General features: G+C 39.8%; 1 protein-coding gene across 1 annotated transcript in view; it reads left to right on the forward strand.

The window, feature by feature from the left end:
- The first annotated feature begins 5482 nt into the window (after positions 1–5482).
- Positions 5483–18911, forward strand: part of PICALM (phosphatidylinositol binding clathrin assembly protein) — a 138933-nt gene continuing 125504 nt past the window's right edge. Inside the window, exon 1 of the mRNA XM_006895264.1 lies at positions 5483–5612. Coding sequence (XP_006895326.1) covers positions 5483–5612 — 130 coding nt within the window. The remainder of the gene's footprint in view (positions 5613–18911) is intronic.

An 18911-nucleotide genomic window follows, 5' to 3' on the forward strand; every position in this document is an offset into this window, starting at 1 on the left:
GATGAGACGGATCGATTCTGTGACTGGAGAGGTGAGAATAAGTGCATTTGAGATGGCTAGGTTGGCACAGGATAGAAGAACATATAGAGCTCTGGTACATAGGGTCGCTATGAGTCGCAAGCGACTCAATGTCACATAACAACAACACCAACATACAAAATCTAACTCTAGGATGGATCAAGAACCTAGGCATAAACCCTGACTATAAAAAAAGAATTATTGGGGCAAACTTAGATGGAGCCCTCACCTATGGTTTAAAAAAAGTTCTTATAGGTTTATTTTTTTAACATTTTATTGATTTTCATACAATCATTCATATACAGGTGTTTCATGCATTTGTTTTATAAAGTTATTTACACTGTATTACATTCACATATATTGTAGCAGTTACCCCCCTTACAATCATGTTACTAATAACTACATTTGTGAAAGCATGTAAACCCAGCTATTTCATGCTGCTGCTTTAATATCTCGATTTTTAATCCATTTCTAATTTGCCCATCCTTATCAAATCGACACTGTGAAAGAGCTAGCATATATATCTTTTATTGAAGAATCATCTGTTTAATTTGGAAAATTCGAGCATCTGCATCCACATATAAAGGCCAATCTAGTACAAGCCATCACATTGCAAAAATCAACATGAACTCACAGCATAGATCTTCTTCTCTTCATCTGGTTGGTCTCATTTCTGTTGAGTTGGAACTGACTCATAGCCAACCCTCCAGGGGTTTTCAGAGGCTGTAAATTGCATGGGAAGAGATGGTCCGTCTTTCCCAGCTGGTAAATTTGAACCAGTGCCTTTGGGCTGACAGAGCAGCTCTTTACCACGAGGCCACCAAAACTCCGTGATTAACTATTAGTGAGCTGTAAATCAAAATAACAAACGATAATCTCACACCAGCGAAAATAGCAATGGTCAGGAAGATATCAAATAACAACTTTGGCAAGGCTGTGGAAAGATAAGAATTTTCATGCACTGCTGTTAGAAATGTAAACTGGTGCAACCACTATGGAAGGCAATGTGGAGCTTCCTTAGAAAGCTGGGAATAGAAATACAAGTTGGTCAGACAATCCCACTTGTTGTTGTTGTGTACCATAGTCAGAATAGACCCATAGTTGACCCTCCCATAGACTTTCAGAGGTAGTTTATCATGTGGGAGGCAGTTGTCTATCTTTCTCCCAAGGAGCAGCTGGCAGCGAACTGAGTGCCTTGCAACTTCTTGTCACTAGGCCACCAAAGATCCCTAACAATCCCACTACTAAGCATGTATCCTTAACAAATAAGAGGTTGATACAACTTGTGTCCATCAACAGAAGAATAGCTAAAGAAATTGTGGTACATTCAAACAATGACATATTATGTATCACTAAAAAAGTAACCAAGAATATGTGAAACAGTGGACAACATGGATGAGTCTGAAATAAATTATCTGAGTGGCAAATGTCACAAAAGGACAACTATGCTGTAAAGACCACTAATATAAAAGGTTTAAATCCAGACAGATTCAGTCTTGGGTGAGTAATGGGAGTCAGAAAGGAAGGGGACTAAAAATCAATAAATAAACTGGATGAAAAGAAATCTACAATAAAGTGCAATAAGGGTTTGATTAAGTTGTTGTTTACTATTGAGTTGGAACCAACTCATAACTGACCCTCCAGAGATAGTAAAATTGCATGAGACTGCCCAGCTTTCTCCCTTGACATACCTAGTGGATTCGAACCATGTGCCTTTGAGTTGGTATCAAAACTTCTTACCACTATATCCATAGCTGCTAAATTGAAGGCTACAAGTCTACCTTGATTTACATACACCAGCAGCTGCTTGGGAGAAGGATAGGAGATGGAAAGTTTCCTCCTGAAAAACCCAGTAGAGGGTCATTATGAATTGGAAGCGACATAATGGCAGTGAGAATGAATTTGATTATTTCCATTTTTTTTAACAGAATATGCTCACTTTGTATTTCTGGGTCATGCTTTGATAATTCTTGCAGTATTTAAAAGTTTTCCATAATGTTATCTCATACTTTTAGGAATTTGGATATTGTAGCCCACAAAGAATTGCTCTGCTACCTAAGTACCTCTCCAGTCATTCAATCCACCAAAGGTTCTGTGAGAGAAAGATGGCCAGTCTTCCTTGCAATTTAGTCTTGGAAACCCACCAGAGGGTCTACTATGAGTCAGTTCTGACTTGATGACAATGCAGTAATTAGTATCTTATACATAATAGACTACAGTAGAGTGTAAACATAATTTTTATATGCACTGGCAAACAGTGATACATGTGACTCACTTTATTTCAATCCTTGCTTTACTGTAGTGGTCTGGAATCCTATTCACAAAATCTCCAACAAATGTCTATAGAATGAAACAAAACAAAACAGAAGGATGTAAAAGAAGAGTGTACATGAGCATACAAAAAGGAAACTGTTGAGTGGTAAACAACATTGTGCATCCAGGAATGACAAGTAGTTTGGTATGGCTGGAATGCACGTGGGGAGCTGGTGAAAGAAGGTTCATAAAGCAGTAGTTATACAGGCTCCATATTATGAAGGGTCTTGTATACCAGGCCAAGAGGCCAATTTTCTCCTACAGGGTAGAAATGGCAGATCTACTGATGGATTTATTTTCATTTTAATGTAAAGAGAATCACATCTTAGGTTTAGAAAGAGGGTAGAGATATTCCTCATCACGAGAAATCATCTTACAGACATTATCAGAATAGTCTAAGTAGGGAAGAGCTCATAGAAGCAGGAAAGAAGGCACTAGAAGGAATGGTAGAAGATAGGTTTGGGAGACAATAGTAATTAGATGGGATGAGAGAGATAGGAGGGAAACAAAGCCAAGAATGAATCATAGGTTTCTGACTGCAGATTCTGAGCAGAAAGTGAGGTCATTAATGAAAACAGGAACAAAAGAGAGGAACAGCTTGGATTAAGCATGCAGGAAGGTGGGCAAGAACAAGAGAGATTTAGTGTTGACCATCCAGTGAGTTTGGGCCATTAGTGGAACCTTAAGATATTTTTTGAACAGAACAAGGAAGTTGGAACATAGGGAAAACTTAAGCATATAAGAGGTTAAGTCAGTAACTCTTACCCTTAGAACAAGTCTCTACTTTCCTCTGAATTCCCTTGCCATTCAGCTTACTATTACATATAAAGCCCTACAACAATAACTATTTCCAAACTTAGAAACTTCTAAAATGACCCTTAATGAAAAGGTACAGTTATATTTCTAACAGAAACTAGCTTGTTAATAAGGTGAACGAGAAAATAATTATTTGCATAAAGCTGGTCTGTAAGCAGCTCATTGGAAAAAGCAACAGTGGAACATTTTCCTAGAATGTCTTTTACAGCAATTCATAAGAGTAAATTTCTTGTTGTGCACTTACAAATAACTTTTGTATTACCCCTCAGAATTAAATATTTAGCTATTAATAGCTTCACTCTGCTCTTGTGGACCTCAACTGGGAGTATGGGAGGGGTGGCAAGGTTAGGCCAACTGATAACTTATTCAGTAGAACCCTCAGGAAGAGTGGCTGGCAATTATGTCTTGAGAATTGGGTAATTCTACTGCCTGATGGATACAGGGCAGCAAGCTAAGCACCAAAACACAGATGGATTGTAGATGCATTGAGGAAAGTAATTACATTTTTGTGATTACAATTGGTGGCTGGCTTGACATAGACGTAGCCTGCTAGCTTAAGAACTGTATGTTCTTGGCAAAAGCATGGTGCTGCAGAATTTCACCAGCCATAGTGAGGAAAAAGAGTGGGGGGATAGGAGACTAAAAAATTCCTGATATGATACATGAAATGTTAAATATCTATTAGCTTTGTATCTTTTGAGAGTCACCAGATTGAAGCACAGTATTTTGGATTTGGCTGGCAGATGGTGCACACAGACTCTGAGCATGTTAGCATTTCATTTGAAACCAACAAGATTACATGACTATGGAATTTAACATGTAGAGAGATTAAAAAACATATTCCCCAAACTGGCTCAAATGTAGAGCCCCAGTACAATTTTAGGAGGGGGCTTTGTAAATAGATTTTTACAAAATCTCATAGAACAGATTCCCAGGATATAATGATTCCTCTAAAATGTCCACAGGGCAGTGTCAATGCCTTTTTTCTTTGAAAATTTGGCTCACCTAACAAGAGAAAAGAGGCCAAACAGAATAAAGAGTAAACCAAGTGAGATGGCTGGTAGTGATGTCTCGATTCTTTGAATGGGACTTCTCTATCAGCCCTCTCACTTCCTTCTATGGTCTGGACCTGTAATCATCACAGGAGCCAGCCTTGTAGGGTCACGTTAATCGCTATTGACATCATCCTACTACTTCCCCTTTCAAATTCCAGTGAAGCTATGTGTTTCCTGTCCTATTTGACACCCTAGAGAATGAACACTAGCCTATTACTATCTAAATTTAGACTGGTAGCAATGTGTCAAGTTTTTCAGAGAAGAGATAAACAAAAACAGGTGACATTTCCAAACCTCTCTGGGAAAGGTGTGTGTGTGTGGGGGGGACCCCTCTGGGTTTAAGTAAGCAGGGAGGGCTTCAACTATTTCACAGTAGGAGAGAGGCCTGCCTGTAGGTTCAAAAATTAGGCCGACTTGAGTCTTTCTTTTTCCTTAAAGAACTAGGAGGCCAGCCTAGGGGACGTCCCTAAACACATTCCTGCCTCTGCTAGGACAAGCTGGGAAGACGAAACCCTGACGCCCCCTTCCTACGGAGAAACCGTGCAGGCAGCAGCACCTCCTCTTTGTCAAACCGTTGGTTCTCTCCCGAGGCACGAGAACACCCGCCGGGTAGAGTGGGAGAAGCCGGTAGCCCCGCAGCGCCGCGCCCCCAGCTCGCCACGCCCTCGCCCCGCCCCCTTCTGTGACCCCCCCCCATCTCGCCTCAAGAGACCTGTTGGCAGAGTCACGTGACGCGGCGGCCGCGCACTAACCGCCCCCCACCCCGCCCCCCAGTGGGCCTCCTGTTGCGCCCGCCGGGCGGGTTCCTTCACGTAACGCGCGGGCACCGCCCCGCTCTTCCCTCGCCGGGCGAGGGAGGGCGGGCGTGGAGGAGGAAAGGGAAGGGAAAAGGGGCGGGAGGAGAGAGGAGGGGGCGGTGCCCGAGTCACGTGACCAGGGGCAGCCCGGAAAGCTCCGAGGAGGAGCCTGGCGCCGCCATTTTCCTGCAGCTGCCTGTCCCTCTTGCCCTGCCCGGCTTCAGCTGACCAGCGGAGGGGTGGGCTGAGCTGAGGCGGGGGCAGCAGAGTGCTCGACACCGTGCCCGACCCCGAGGGTAACACGAGTCGGTTCTCTCAGGGCTGAGTGGCAGCGCGCGGCCTTGAGCCCCGCCCCAGGCCGGCAGGCGGGGAAGGAGCCGGTGGGGGTTAGGGGGTGCGGTGGGGGGTGGGGACCCTCCGGCGCTTGGGGGTCCCGGTCCCCGCCGGCTGCCGAGCAGGAGGGGTGGCGGAGGAGCCGCAGAGATGTCCGGCCAGAGCTTGACGGACCGAATCACCGCCGCCCAGCATAGTGTCACCGGCTCCGCCGTTTCCAAGACAGTATGCAAGGCCACGACCCACGAGATCATGGGGCCCAAGAAAAAGCACCTGGACTGTGAGTGAAGCCGACCGCGGCCCCCCTCCCTGCCCGCCCCCACGACCCGCTATCGCGCTTTTCTTCTCTTGAGCTGCCTCGTTCTTCCTGCGTCTTGTTTGGCACAGCGGGTCCGGTGCTTCCCGGAGCTCTGTTCTTTCTGCTTCCATCACACCTGCCTTCACGGCTTCCGTTCCTGCCGTTGCCTGTCTTAAAATCTCTGACAAGCCACTCCCCTCCGGGTTCCTGGGAGACCCCTCTGCTCGCAGTCCTGTGCACCTCTGTCCTCGCAGCCCGGCCAGCTCGCCTCCCCGCCTAACCCTCCTGCCTCTCCGTCCGCTGCAGCCCTCTGCTCTTTATGCCCCTCGGTCCTGCCTCGTTCATTTCGCCCGAGCTTCGCCCTGATCGCTTTCTGACTTCACCGCCCCATTGTTTTCCCTGGAGCCTTTGGGTTTCCGTAAACGCCGGGTGCTGGGGACCCGGATCTCTGTTCCTCCGCAGCCCCGAAAGCTGCCTCCTCTCCCCTAACCTGTTCTCCCGTCTCTTACCGGGTCCTTGTGCCTTTTCTCTCCCTTTTGAGTTAACTTGTCTCTCTCTGTAGTTCGGTTAAGTTCTGTCGTCTCGTTTTTATTTTAAACGTTCTGTTCAGTAACCGACTTTAATCTCCGATTACTTTCTTTGTGGGAGCGAAAGTAAAGACCTTCAGTGTGGTGTAGGGACAGCTTTGTGCAAAGTTGGCCTCTGGTGGAGTTTAATCATTATATTGACCATACTTTGACTCGACTGCTGTGTGAATGTCAGATTTCCACCTCATTTCACTTCTCTTCTTTTCTTTACCACCCCCCCCCCAAAGATGGGCTTTGGGAAAAGGGCTTATTAATACTTGTATCAGTTCCTGTAATTGTTAACCCATGCAATTGGAACATAGAAGCTTGTGTGTGAAACGTAGGCTTACTGGAATTCAAAATGGATTAAAAATGAAACTTGCCTACAGTTATCAGTCCATTTCTTAAAATTCGTTGATAAAAATATTATTTGCTTTATCTTTTTTCCAGTTACTAATAATATTTGACGTTTGTACCTTGATTTAGTAGTTAACTTTTTGGGGAACTAGCTTTTGAAATAAGGCACAATATTATTACTCCGCTCACTAATTTAGATACAACTAATAGATGTAACTCCTCCCAACTTTTTCCCAACCTGGAAGCCACTTGTAATGCGTTATTTCTTTCCACTCCCTCACCTCGAGGTACAAAGCTCAGTGGAGCACTCAAGTTTTGACTCAACAAAACTTTGACCTGAAACTTTTCAAGGGAAACTAGGGAAATGGGCACAGTAAATGGTACATAATAACAATGGACACCTATCATCTTTCATGAAAGTTGGTTTGCTTTATTGTTTAAAAGAGTGAGCATGTACTGAAGGGAATTAACTGTCCAGAGCAATGTTTTGATTACTATTTGGACTTTGACCATAAAATTTACACGTTGAAAAAATTTTCTTCCAAAATTGCTTGCAAAGTGCTGTAGTAACAAGTTACTGCTGCAGACAAATCCCCATTATTCATTGTGATTTGTTCTACCAGTGGAGAAGTTAAAAAAAAGAAGAGGGGGCTGGAATCTTTACTGCTTGGTTCTCTGACTGTACTGGTTTTTACACTTACATGCCCTGTAAAACATATTTAAGTGATACGTAGTCTCAGGATATTTATCAGAATGCATTGTGAAGCCCATAGTGATGATTTTGATCTGGTATTTTGGAGTAGAGTCTGTTTCTTGTATTTTACTTACATTTATTTAAAGTGGACAAGTTTTTGGGTTGCCTTAACATTTGTACTAAATATTGGGTAGTTTTCTTGTTTGAATTTTTTTTTTGGGGGGGGCGTATTTTTGTAGCAGAGGAATTAAGCAACTACTTGTGACTATGTTAACTATTTTCCTCTTCCTCAGTTCAAAATCGTAAATTGTTACAAGAATTTGTATAGATTAAAAAACCCTTTAGTCTTACTTCAAATGCACAAACAATTCTTTGAACACCTTACCAAAAGGGGGCAGAAAATAGGTTAAAAAAGTTAGAAGGGTCTCATTGCTTGTGGTTTTAGAAATGCTGGGTTTTTTCTTTAAAAGACTAACACTGTAGATGTTAACTGGTATTAGTATTGGAGAATAACTTGTCATTTGTGGTTCTTTTTCTCTGACACTGCAATGCTAAAAGTTCCAGACTTTTCTAGACATTTGGCATTCCTGATAATGCTTCCTTACTTTATTTTAATCTGCAAAAATAAGACGTCACTGCTCTTTACAGTGATGTTTTAAAATTGTAATATCCTATTTTCTTCGCATTATTATTAAAAAGTCATTGTAATAAGTTCTCATTAATGAAAGAAATCTAAGTCTAACCAATGTGTGGTTTAACTAAATTCATTCTTCCCGACACACTTGAACGTGCTTTGAGAAAATTGTCCGCAGACAGCTCTTGGTTTTGACAGCATGAACTTTAGGCTTTACTGTACAAGAGTAAAGTAAGTAATTTTTACTTTTTAGTAATTTTTTTTTTTATTGACAGTGAAGGGATTACACCTTTTACAGTCTTTAAAACTAAACCATACTTAGTTGTACTTAAGGGGAATTTAAAAATAAAATATTTAATGTACATGGCCTGAGGACTATATTTCCTGTATCTCATTAGTGTGTGGATGTGGTTCTCGTGCACTTTCTTGCCCAGTTTAAGCCCACTTTTCACTTCCTACATCACCTAGTTGTTTAAAAAGATATTTTTGTTTTGCTTAGAGGTATCAGTGAATAATAGTGTGTTAAGTCATGTCCCTGTGTGAAGAGTTATAAAACTGAACATATTTGCAAAAATAAACATTTACCTTTAACTCAAGGCCCCTAGTGGGCACAATTATATAGAATAGCAGCCTATATATTTGAAGGATTTTAGTTTGCCAGACATTTATTAACCATTTTCTCATTTAATCCTTTCTCACAATGATGAGCTATGGCACATAGAAATTACCATAGCACTTTATTGAAAGAGGACATATTGTTATGTGCCGTGGAGTCAGAACCAACTTGTAGCTGACTCTCCAGCAGGTTTTCAGAGATAGCTAATCACATGGGAGGAGATTGCCCATCTTTACCCCATAAAGCAGGTGGTGGATTCGAGACCTTGGCCCTTGGAAACTTGTGCCTTTGGATATAATGTATGAAGTATAGAAAATACATACATTATTTAATCTATAAATTGTTCATTTTAAAACATTTATCTGTTTTGACAACCTGTTTTTAATTTTGCTGATCTGCCACTAGTCTTAACCTACGTTTTTTAAAAACATGAATACTTTAATGTGCCTTTTTTCCTATCATTGTATAGTGGCCTAGTGGCAAGAAGCAGCACTGCAATCCCTAAGGAACGTGGTTCGAGACCACCAGCTGCTCAGCGGGAAAAGGCTAGGCAGTCTCTTCCCATATAATTAACTGCCTCTGAAAACCTTCCAGAGGGTCAACTATGGGTCGGGTCTGACTTGGCGGTACACATATATCTTTTTATCGTTGTATAGTTTATATTATTGGGCATTTACAGTGTGACTTGTTTGAACTTGCTCTTCATTTCTTTTATCCATATTTCTCACATTTAATTTCCAGAGATACTTCATTTCAACCACCATCTTCCTTTTATGTTTTAAGACAGTCAAGATTAAGACAGAGCAGGAGAGTCAGACCCTCGATGAGATGTATTGATTCAGGTAATGGGCTTAGGTGTGTCAGAGACAATGAGATTGGCACAGGATAGAGCAGGGTTTAGGGTTGTTGTACATAGGGAGGGTTACTATGAGTTGCAGGCAACTCGATGGCACATAACAACAACAGCAATAAATGTTTGATCAGCAAAAGAACAAGCAAATGAACATCCCAGAAATGTTCTATATTGTTCCTCAATGTGCTTCTAGGGTTTGGAGGTTACTACTTCTTTTTTTTTTTTTTTGGAGGTTACTTCTGGCTTTAAGAAAAACAGCATAAATAAAGGGATTAGATGGCAAGAGCAAAACCCCAGAGCAGGCAGCTTGACATAACTCTGTAGTAGATCCAGTCCACTGCATGCAAACTGTTCAGACTCATAGGAACCCTTCCGGTTTCCAAGCTGTAAATTTTTTTAGGAGGAGACTGCCCATCTTTCTCCCTCTGAGCAGTGGGTGAGTTTGAACCTACCAACCCAAGCAGCTGGATAAGTTTTATCTACCATGCCATCGAGACTGCCTTTTATGGTAGATGCAGCCTGGGTATTTGTTGCAAACTGACCTTACCAATACCCATTGTTATCCAGTTAATTTCCAAAGTATGGCAACCCCGTATGTGTCAGAGTAAAACTATGTTCAATAGCTGATTTTTCAGACAAATATTACTGAGAGGGAAATCTGTGGCTTAGTGGTTTAAAAAGTTGTGCTGATAACCTAAAAAAAACAGCAGAGTTCGAATCTACCTCTTCCTGTCCGATTTATAGTCTCCGAAAACTCCATGGATGGTCACCTATGAGTCAGTTCCGACTTGATGGTACATCGTGACAGATTACTCGTGTAGTCCTTAGGTGGACCTGAAGGCTCCACCTCTCTGCTGGTTTGAATTCACCAAAGTAGGAGAAGGATAGTCTCGTCTCATGATTTACAGCCTCTGAAAACCTGCTGGAGGGTTAGTTATGAGTCACTTCCAACTCAACATCAAATAGAATGAGTTCTTCTCAGGGTGGACTCTAAAGTCCACATTTAGTGGGTTAGTAGCTCACATGTTATCTCTTTTGCACACTATTGAGGGATTCCTGAAATATATAGTGTTAAGTCACAGATTTAAGTTTTACCACTTGATACAGTTGTGGGATTTTTTTTTTTTAAAGCTTGTTTCAGTTGTCACTTTATTTCAAGATTGTTAACTGCAAATTCCAATATAGTTATGTTTTTAAATAACAAAACTCACTGATTCATTGCTATTGAGTTGGAACTAACTGTTAGTTCATCTTTTGGGGTTTCTGAGGCTTTAAGTTGCACAGGAGGAGATGGCCCATCTTTCTCCTGTGGAGTCACTGGTGGATTTGAACTACCAGAGAGGCAGTCTTTTGGGTTAGCAGTACTAGGTTATGAGAAGAACTTTAAAGAGAGCTTAACATTCAGTTTAGCCAAATTTCTTTCTTCACAAGTGAAATTATTTAAGAAATACTTAGTGTTAGGTTTGAAGCATGTGTTTTTAATCTATACAACAAGGCTTTTTAAATGTTTACTTTCTTTTTTAAAAATATATTTATTAAAAAAATATATTTATTATAAGATTGTAGAAGACGACAATATTTGACCCTTTTACATTTTGAGGATTTAGGTTTGAAGATTATAGACCAGAAGGGGTAAATGTTTACTTTCTTAAATATTTCATATATCTGAATAATTTGGAAAGAAATCTTTGAATTAGAGTATCAAGAAAGAAGTCAAGCACTTGATATGAAAACACTTTTCATGTTTGATTTGTGAAGCACATGAATGAAATAGTTTTCTAGATGTTTCAAAAGAACAATTAGTAAATAATTTTAATTAATATTTATTATGGCTTTAATGAAAATATGATTGTTTTGACTTTATCATTTAGGATATTTGATGTGAAAATTCACTTTAATGCCACGAAAGTAGCTTATATTTGTCCTTTTCTGATGTTCCAGATTCTTTTTATTATTTCTTCCTTAAAATTAAAGAAGTTAGAAAAATAAACCTAAAGGCTTTTTGGCAAGAAGTTAGAGCCTTACCAAAAATAAAAGTTAGACTTTTAAAGTGAAGGCTTAGTATTGCTTTTCCTGTTCTTTTGGTGGCTAAAGTGGCATTTCCGTTACTTTGTGTTCTGCCTTAGTATGTTCCTAGTTAAACTGTTTTGTACATTTCTCCAGAGAATTGAAAGTTTGGCTTGACCTTTTAGAGCTTTATATGGTCATTGTGTATATGATTCTTTTCTGGGAGATTGCTGGTCTCTTAGCTTTAACTAAAGCTAATTCTTTAAAAGAGAATTTTGATTAATTTAAACCTTTGATGTAAAAGTTATGTTCACAATTGAGATTTGTCATACCAGAATATGAAGACTTAGTAAGTAATACTTGTTTTTTGTGCATGTGCCTTCATTTATATTTTCTTTAGTAAAAGTTTCTACTAATTAGCAAATACTTTGTTAGTATTAGTATTGTCAAGTCACAGTTGGTTCCTAGCTAACTTTTCAGTGGGTTTTCAGAAGCTGTAAATTGCGTGAGAGTAGATTGCCCATCTTTCTTTCTTGGAACACCTGGTGAATTTTAACTGCTTGCCTTTGTGTTGGTAGTGTAACTCTCCTTCCCAGTTGGACACTAGGGCTCATTTAGTATTGTGTTGGTGTTTAGTATAAAATTTTTTATTAAAAACAATGTAATAGGGTCACTATGAGCCTCAGGCAACTCAATGACACATAATAACAACAACAAAAAGGAAGCTTTGGTGTTATAATACATATGGAGCTGTACTGCTGACATAAAGACCATGCATGCCTCTCTGGCAGTTCAAATCCACAGGAAGATAGGCAGTCTGCACCTGTGTGATTTATAGCCTCAAAAACTTGATGGAGAGTCAGCTTTTAGTCTGTTTCAGCTGGACAAAAAATTTAAGTTTTTGAGTGAGATAAACATTTATTAAAGAATTTATTTCTTTTAACAACTCTGAATAAAAGCATCTATTATCTCTGTTTTATTGAAGAAGAAACAAGAAAATGGAAAAGTTAAGTAATTGACTCAAGTCCACACTGCCAAGAAAATGCAAACTGACATTTGAACCTAGCACTCTGGGACCAGTGTCTACTTTCATTTTAGCATGACTTTTTATATAAATGCTTCTTGATTGCACAAAATTAATAAACCACATACATTATCCAAGCAGTAATTCTTAAAATGTGGGCCAGGGACTCTGGAAGATCCTCAAGACTCCCAGAGATTCTCCAAAACTCCTGAGGTTTCCAGGGTCAAAAGTATATTCATATATGAAGATGTATCTGCCTCTTTTCCTCCATAAGTACAGTGATGCTTTCTCGGGGCTATGTGATACTGCAGCAGAATGAATGCAGTAATAATAAATATGAGAATCCAGCTGCCTCTTATTCAGTCTGATAGTGAAAAGATTTGAAAGTTGTTAAACAATGCCATTCTTTAAAAGTTTTGTTTTACCCTCTAATGGGATTATAAGGAGCGGTGTGGTCTGTAGGGAGTTGCACAGCTAACCCAGCGGCAGCACTTCTGGAGGTTTGAATCCACCAGCTGCTCCAAGAGAGAAAGATGGGCTGTTTCCACTTGTGATTTATAGCTGGAGGGGGTCAGCTATGAGTTGGTTTTGACTCTGTGGTGTTGAATTTTAGGGTGTTGTTAGTGTTTGTTGTTTTTTTAGGAAAAAATGAGTTTATATCATTTTAATAAATGAACAAATTATTTTTTTAAATATTTATTTAATTTTATATTATTATTTTGTGTGTGTTACCATCAAATCAGATCTGACTGGTACAGGAGGAGGTTGCCCCTAAAATTAACAAATTATTTTAAATTTCTTAATTTCTCATTATAAATATAGGGAATACTTAGGTGACTGTTCATTTTTAAGAATGTGACATTTTTTTTTAAAAAAAAATCTTGACTAACACTATGCCATGATTAGATATTTGTAAGCAGTATTCAACTGCTTAACATTTCTGATACTCTGTGCTAGCTGGTAGAGTGGAAGCAATGTAGTAAATTTTTTTTTAAAAATTTATTGAGATTTTAATGGAAGTTTATAGAGACCTTGGATTTCCATTCATTCATTGTTGGATAATTTCCTCCATCTCCTCCTCCACCCCCCCCCCGTTCGCATTTTTCTTTGGAAAAAAAATTCTTTCATTGTTATACAGACCACCCCAGCCCGCACCCCATGCCCCAAGTCCACTTTACTATGCATCTCTTATTCTGGACTCTTAGTAATGTAGTAACTTCTTTAGAATTGATAACCCTTCAAAAATTCTTACAGTAATTCCTCTTTCTTGTTCTGATCTGTAATTCCTTATTTTTAATAAGAAGGATTAGGAATACCTGATTGGTGGAATAACATGCATATGGAACTCTAATTTCCTTTTCCTTCTCACAAACATACTGTGGTATTTTGCAATTTGGGGATTCTCTCCCTCTGTATAGAAACTTATAACTGTACATAATCAAGAAATAACTGTAGATATTGGGCAAGCCATAATTTATTTGAGTAGTAATCTCTAGATGGCTCCATGTATTAATTCTATGATGGACTTGACTGTGGAGAAGTCATCTTTTTTGTAGTTTTTGGGAGATTCTGCTGAAAATTATCCAAAAACGACTGGAACAGAACATCAACCGAGAACTGCCTGAAGTACAGGCTGACCTTAGAAGAGGCTGTGGTGCTAGGGATATTATAGCTAATGTTAGGTGGATCTTGGCAGAAAGCAGAGAGTACCAGAGGAATGCCTGTCTGTGCTTCATTGACTGTGCTAAGGCTTTTGACTGTGGATCACAACAAACTGGCTGACTCTGATAAGGATGGGAATCCCAGAACATTTGCTTGTGCTAATGTGAAACCTATACGTCAGAACAGAGGAAGAAACACTGCGTGGTTCAAAATCGAGAAGTGTGTCTGCCAGGGATATATTCTGTCTCTGTTCCTTTCAATCTGTATGCAGAATAGATCATCTGGGATGCTGGGCCGGAGGAGGAATGTGACATCAGGATTAGAGGAAGATTCATCAACAACCTGCGTTATGCAGATGACACAACTCTACTGAAATTGAGGAGAACCTGAAGCACTTGCTTCAGGTCAAGGACTACAGCCTTCAATATGGATTGAAGCTCAACATCAAGAAAACAAAGATTCTCTCCCCGAGGCCAATTAGCAGCATCATTATGGATGGTGAAGAGATCGAGATTGTTAGCAGTTTTAGTTTGTTTGGCTCCACAATCAGCACTCTTGGTACCAGCAGCCTGGAAATCAAGAGACGAATTGCATTGGGAAAGTCAGCTGTGAGGGACCTCTCAAGAATACTGAAGAGCAACAATGGCAGGCTGGAGACTAAGGTGTAACTGATCCAGGCCATAGCCTTTGCATCTGCGTGCTATGTGTCAGAGAGCTGGACAGTGACTAGGGATGATAGAAAGACAATTGATGCCTTTGAGCTGTTGTGCTGGGGAAGAGTGTTGAGTATACCTGGGCTGCTAGGAGAACAAACAGGTTTGGCCTAGAGAGGGTGAAACTGGGCTACTCCTTGGAGGCAAGGATTCTGAAGCTTTGTCTGACATACTTTGGGCATATTGCAAGGAGGGACCAGTCCTTGGAGAGGGACAGCGCAAGTGAGGAAGACCCTAGATGAGATGTGTTGATTCAGTAATTGGGGTAATGGGAGTAGGTTTTATCAGAGACAGGTTGACACAGGATAGGCAGGGTTTAGGGCTATTGTACACAGAGTCGCTATGAGTCACAAGCAACTTGATGGCACACGAAAACAAGATTGATTTTGATCTTTTATAGAATTGATGTTTTTATTTGATTATAAATTAATTTAGTGGCATTGGGAGTGAAGTTAGGTTTGAAACAGCTGATCCATGCAAGAAAGAATGTGTATTTGAGTTACAGAAAAAATTACTCTTGAGAATAACTAGATTTACAAGATCCTTTACACTTTCAAAGAAGTCTCTAGATGGCAGCAAAGAGTAGGTGCTGGACTACAATATTAACTGAAAAATTTGTTGTTTGAACTCACCTAGAAATGCCTTAAAAAAAAGGCCTGGTGATCTGCCTTCAAAAGACCACAGAAAACTTTATAGACTGCTGTTCTGTGGTGGACCCATTGCGTCGCCACAAGTCACAGTTGACTCTGTTGTAACTGGTTGATTTAGTTAAGCTCTTAATTTTTTATTTGATTTGGTGGGTAACAGTGACCCAACTATTGGAAAACATTGAGCAAGAGATGTAGCATAATCTTTTGCTTATGCCAAACTGTTAAGTAGATGGGATTGAACATGTATTGTGACTTGGAATGGAAACAACTGGGACAAAGAACCGACAGTCCTAACTGGTATTATCTAAACAATGTTTCCAAGGGCCTTATAAAGTCTAAGATTAATTTAGAAGGAACTCTGGCAACCCAGTAGATAGAGAGTTGTGCTGCCAATTCCTAAGGCATGCAGTTTCAATCAACCAACTTTTTTGTGGAAGGAAGAGGGGCATTCTCCTGTGACATTTATATGGCCTCTGAAAACCCTTTGGAAGGTCAACTCTGTGTTGGTTCTGACACAATGGCATTGAATGAGTGAGTAGTAATAACAGTTTTCTTTCTAGGATAGGCTCCAGATTTTGATCCCAAACTATTAGCATTTACACATAACCACTCCTTGGACATGAAATATCTTCCTTATATATCTATCAAAACATTCCTCTTTTTTAAGCGTTTTCTAAGTTATCTTGCTTTCATTAATGTTCGCATTCAAGGTTAACTCTTCCTTAAAAATGTTATTCCAAAACAAAAACAAAGCTTTATTTCATAATTCCTGTCATTCCAACGTTGTTATCACCATTTAAAGTGTTTAATTTTGTTAAACGGTAGTTACTCCTGTGCTTTTATGTGTGTATATATAGGGGGGAGGGGTGTGTGTGTGTGTGTGTGTATACACACACATATTTATATAAATGTGTGTTTCCTCCATAGATTAGAATGGTTCTTTGTTGTTTATATCTCTTCCCAGAGTGCAGTCATTGATCTTGTGAATACTCAGTAAATAGTGAATAATTAATGATGCAGTCACCTTATGGACCCAAGACTAATTCTGGAATAACTTTTATATAGAGATCTATTCCCTTAGACATGTACTAGTTTTGATGGTTGTTATCTTAGTTGTAGTGAGTGATAATGGCATAGTTTTATATTGATAAAGAAAATCAGTAACATTGTAAAAACATTTTGACAAATTATTTTGTGTTTCATTGAAACCATGGACATTTAGTTTTGTTAATGTACTAGGTTTCCCCCCCAAAATTATTGATAGAAAAAATTACAGCTTCTTGTTGAGCAGTATATTAAAATAAACATGCTCATTGATGTAAGAAATGTCATTTGAAAAATTAATCAGAGCTGTATCCTTGCACAGAACCCAAGGTGCACATTTATCATATATGTAAATAATGCCTGTTTAGAGTATAATTGTTTGATAGACTCAGTTTACATATAAGAGAAGGTGAAATATACTTAGTAAATAATGCCAAATGCAAAAGAAAAGAAAATGGCTTTTGGAGAGCAGTCCTTACGGAGTCTGAGTTAAGGGTTGGAGTGATAACAATGATAGTCTAGAAGGATCATGATCTCTGGATAATTGGTTGATTATAGGACCCACTGAGAATTACTTAAAGTTTTCTCTTAATGCCAGTATTAACAGTGCTGAATTCAGGAATAGGGCTGGTAATTACTTAATGCTTGAAAATACACTGTTGGTAGTTAGAGGTGTGGTTTGCTGTTATTGTTAGAGCTGTTGAATAAAGAATTCTGCTCTATTGTGTGCTGTCTTTACACTTTTTGCTGTCTTTCTACCTGTTGCAGCCACTTTGTCAGTTTATCTCAACTGGGAATCTTCTCCAAAAAACTCAAACTGAATGGCTTTCTAGTACAATAAGACATACAGATCAATGGAATAGAATTGAGAATCCAGAAATCAGCCCATCTACCTATGGTCAACTGATTTTTGACAAGGAGATGAAATCAGTTAAGTGGGGAAATGACAGCCTTTTTAACAAATGGTGCTGGCAAAATTGGAAAGCTGTATGCAGAAGACTCAAACAAGATCCACACCTCACTCCATATACAAAAACCAACTCAAGGTGGGTCATGGAACTAGGTCTAAAACCAAGGACTTTAAACTTCATTCAAGAAAAGCTTGTTAGTGGTCCTAATCCACAACATAAAAAGTCTTCCAAGTATCCTGAAAAATCTACAACCGGGAGAAGATAATAGATGAATGGGACTTTCTAAGAATCAAATCCCTATGCACATCCAAAAACGTCTCCAATAGAGTAAAAAGGGAAGCCACAGACTAGGAAAAAGTGCTTGGTAATGACATGTCAGATAAGGGACTTAAATCCGGAATTTATAAAATACTTGAACACCACAATAAGATAAAGGTAAATAATCCAATTGAGAAATAGGCACAGGCTGTCAAATTTGAATTGAACCTCCAGCAGATCCTCCAGTGTTTTAAAAGGCTACATGGGAGGCGATTCCCTGCCTTCCCCAGAGCAAAAGGTGGATTCAGACCACCTGCCTTTGTGTTGACAGCACAATTCCTTTAACCATTTGGTCACTAAATTTTACTTAAGGATAAAAATCTTTCAGGTAGTCGTTGAGGGAGTTAGTTATACTATCTAAACCTTCGCTGAGGGTGTATTATACAAATTCTGAATAATACTCATTTGCTTTATTTTAATGTGCATATTTCTGATGATTATAAGTCTCTCGGACTATAAGCTCCAAGAACAAAGATTGTGGAATGTGTGTTTATACTTTTATGTGTTAGTTGTTTTGTTGTTATGTGCTGTGGAGTCACTTGTGACTCAGAGTGAGCCTATGTACAACAGCCCTAAACCCTGCTCTATCCTGTACCAATCGCATGCCTCTGACACACCCATCCCAATTACTCAAGTCACTGAAATCAGTCCACCTCATAGAGGGTATTCCCCTCTTGGGCCTTCCCTCCACCCTCCCAAGCATGCTGTCCCTCTCCAAGGACCTGTCCCTCCTTACAAGCGTGTCCAAAGTATGTCAGATGAAGCCCCAGAATCCTTGCCTCCAAGGAGCAACCTGGTTTAAACCCTCTTCAGGATGAATCTGTTTTCTTGGCAGTCCATGGTACATTCAGTACTCTTCTCCAGCACCACAGCTCAAAGGCATCAATTCTCCTTCTGTCCTCTCTAGTCTTTTTCCAACTCTCTGATGCATAACATGATTGCAAAGACCATAGCCTGTATCAGACGCACCTTAGTTTCCAGAGTGACACCATTGCTCTTCAGCACTTTGGAGAGGTCCCTAACAGCAGACTTTCCCATTGCAATATGTTTTTTTGATTTCCTGGCTACTGGTGCCAAGAGTGTTGACCGGGGAGCCAAGCTGACTAAAGTTGTTAACAATCTCAATCTCTTTGCCATCCATCCTGATGCTGCCAGTTGGTCCAGTGGTGAGAATCTTTGTCTTCTTGACATAGACACTCAATCAATACTGATGGCTGCAGTCCTTGACCCTC

This window comes from Elephantulus edwardii, unplaced genomic scaffold (assembly GCF_000299155.1).
Source record: "Elephantulus edwardii isolate Elephantulus edwardi_28Jun2011 unplaced genomic scaffold, EleEdw1.0 scaffold00163, whole genome shotgun sequence".
NCBI classification, from domain to species: domain Eukaryota; kingdom Metazoa; phylum Chordata; class Mammalia; order Macroscelidea; family Macroscelididae; genus Elephantulus; species Elephantulus edwardii.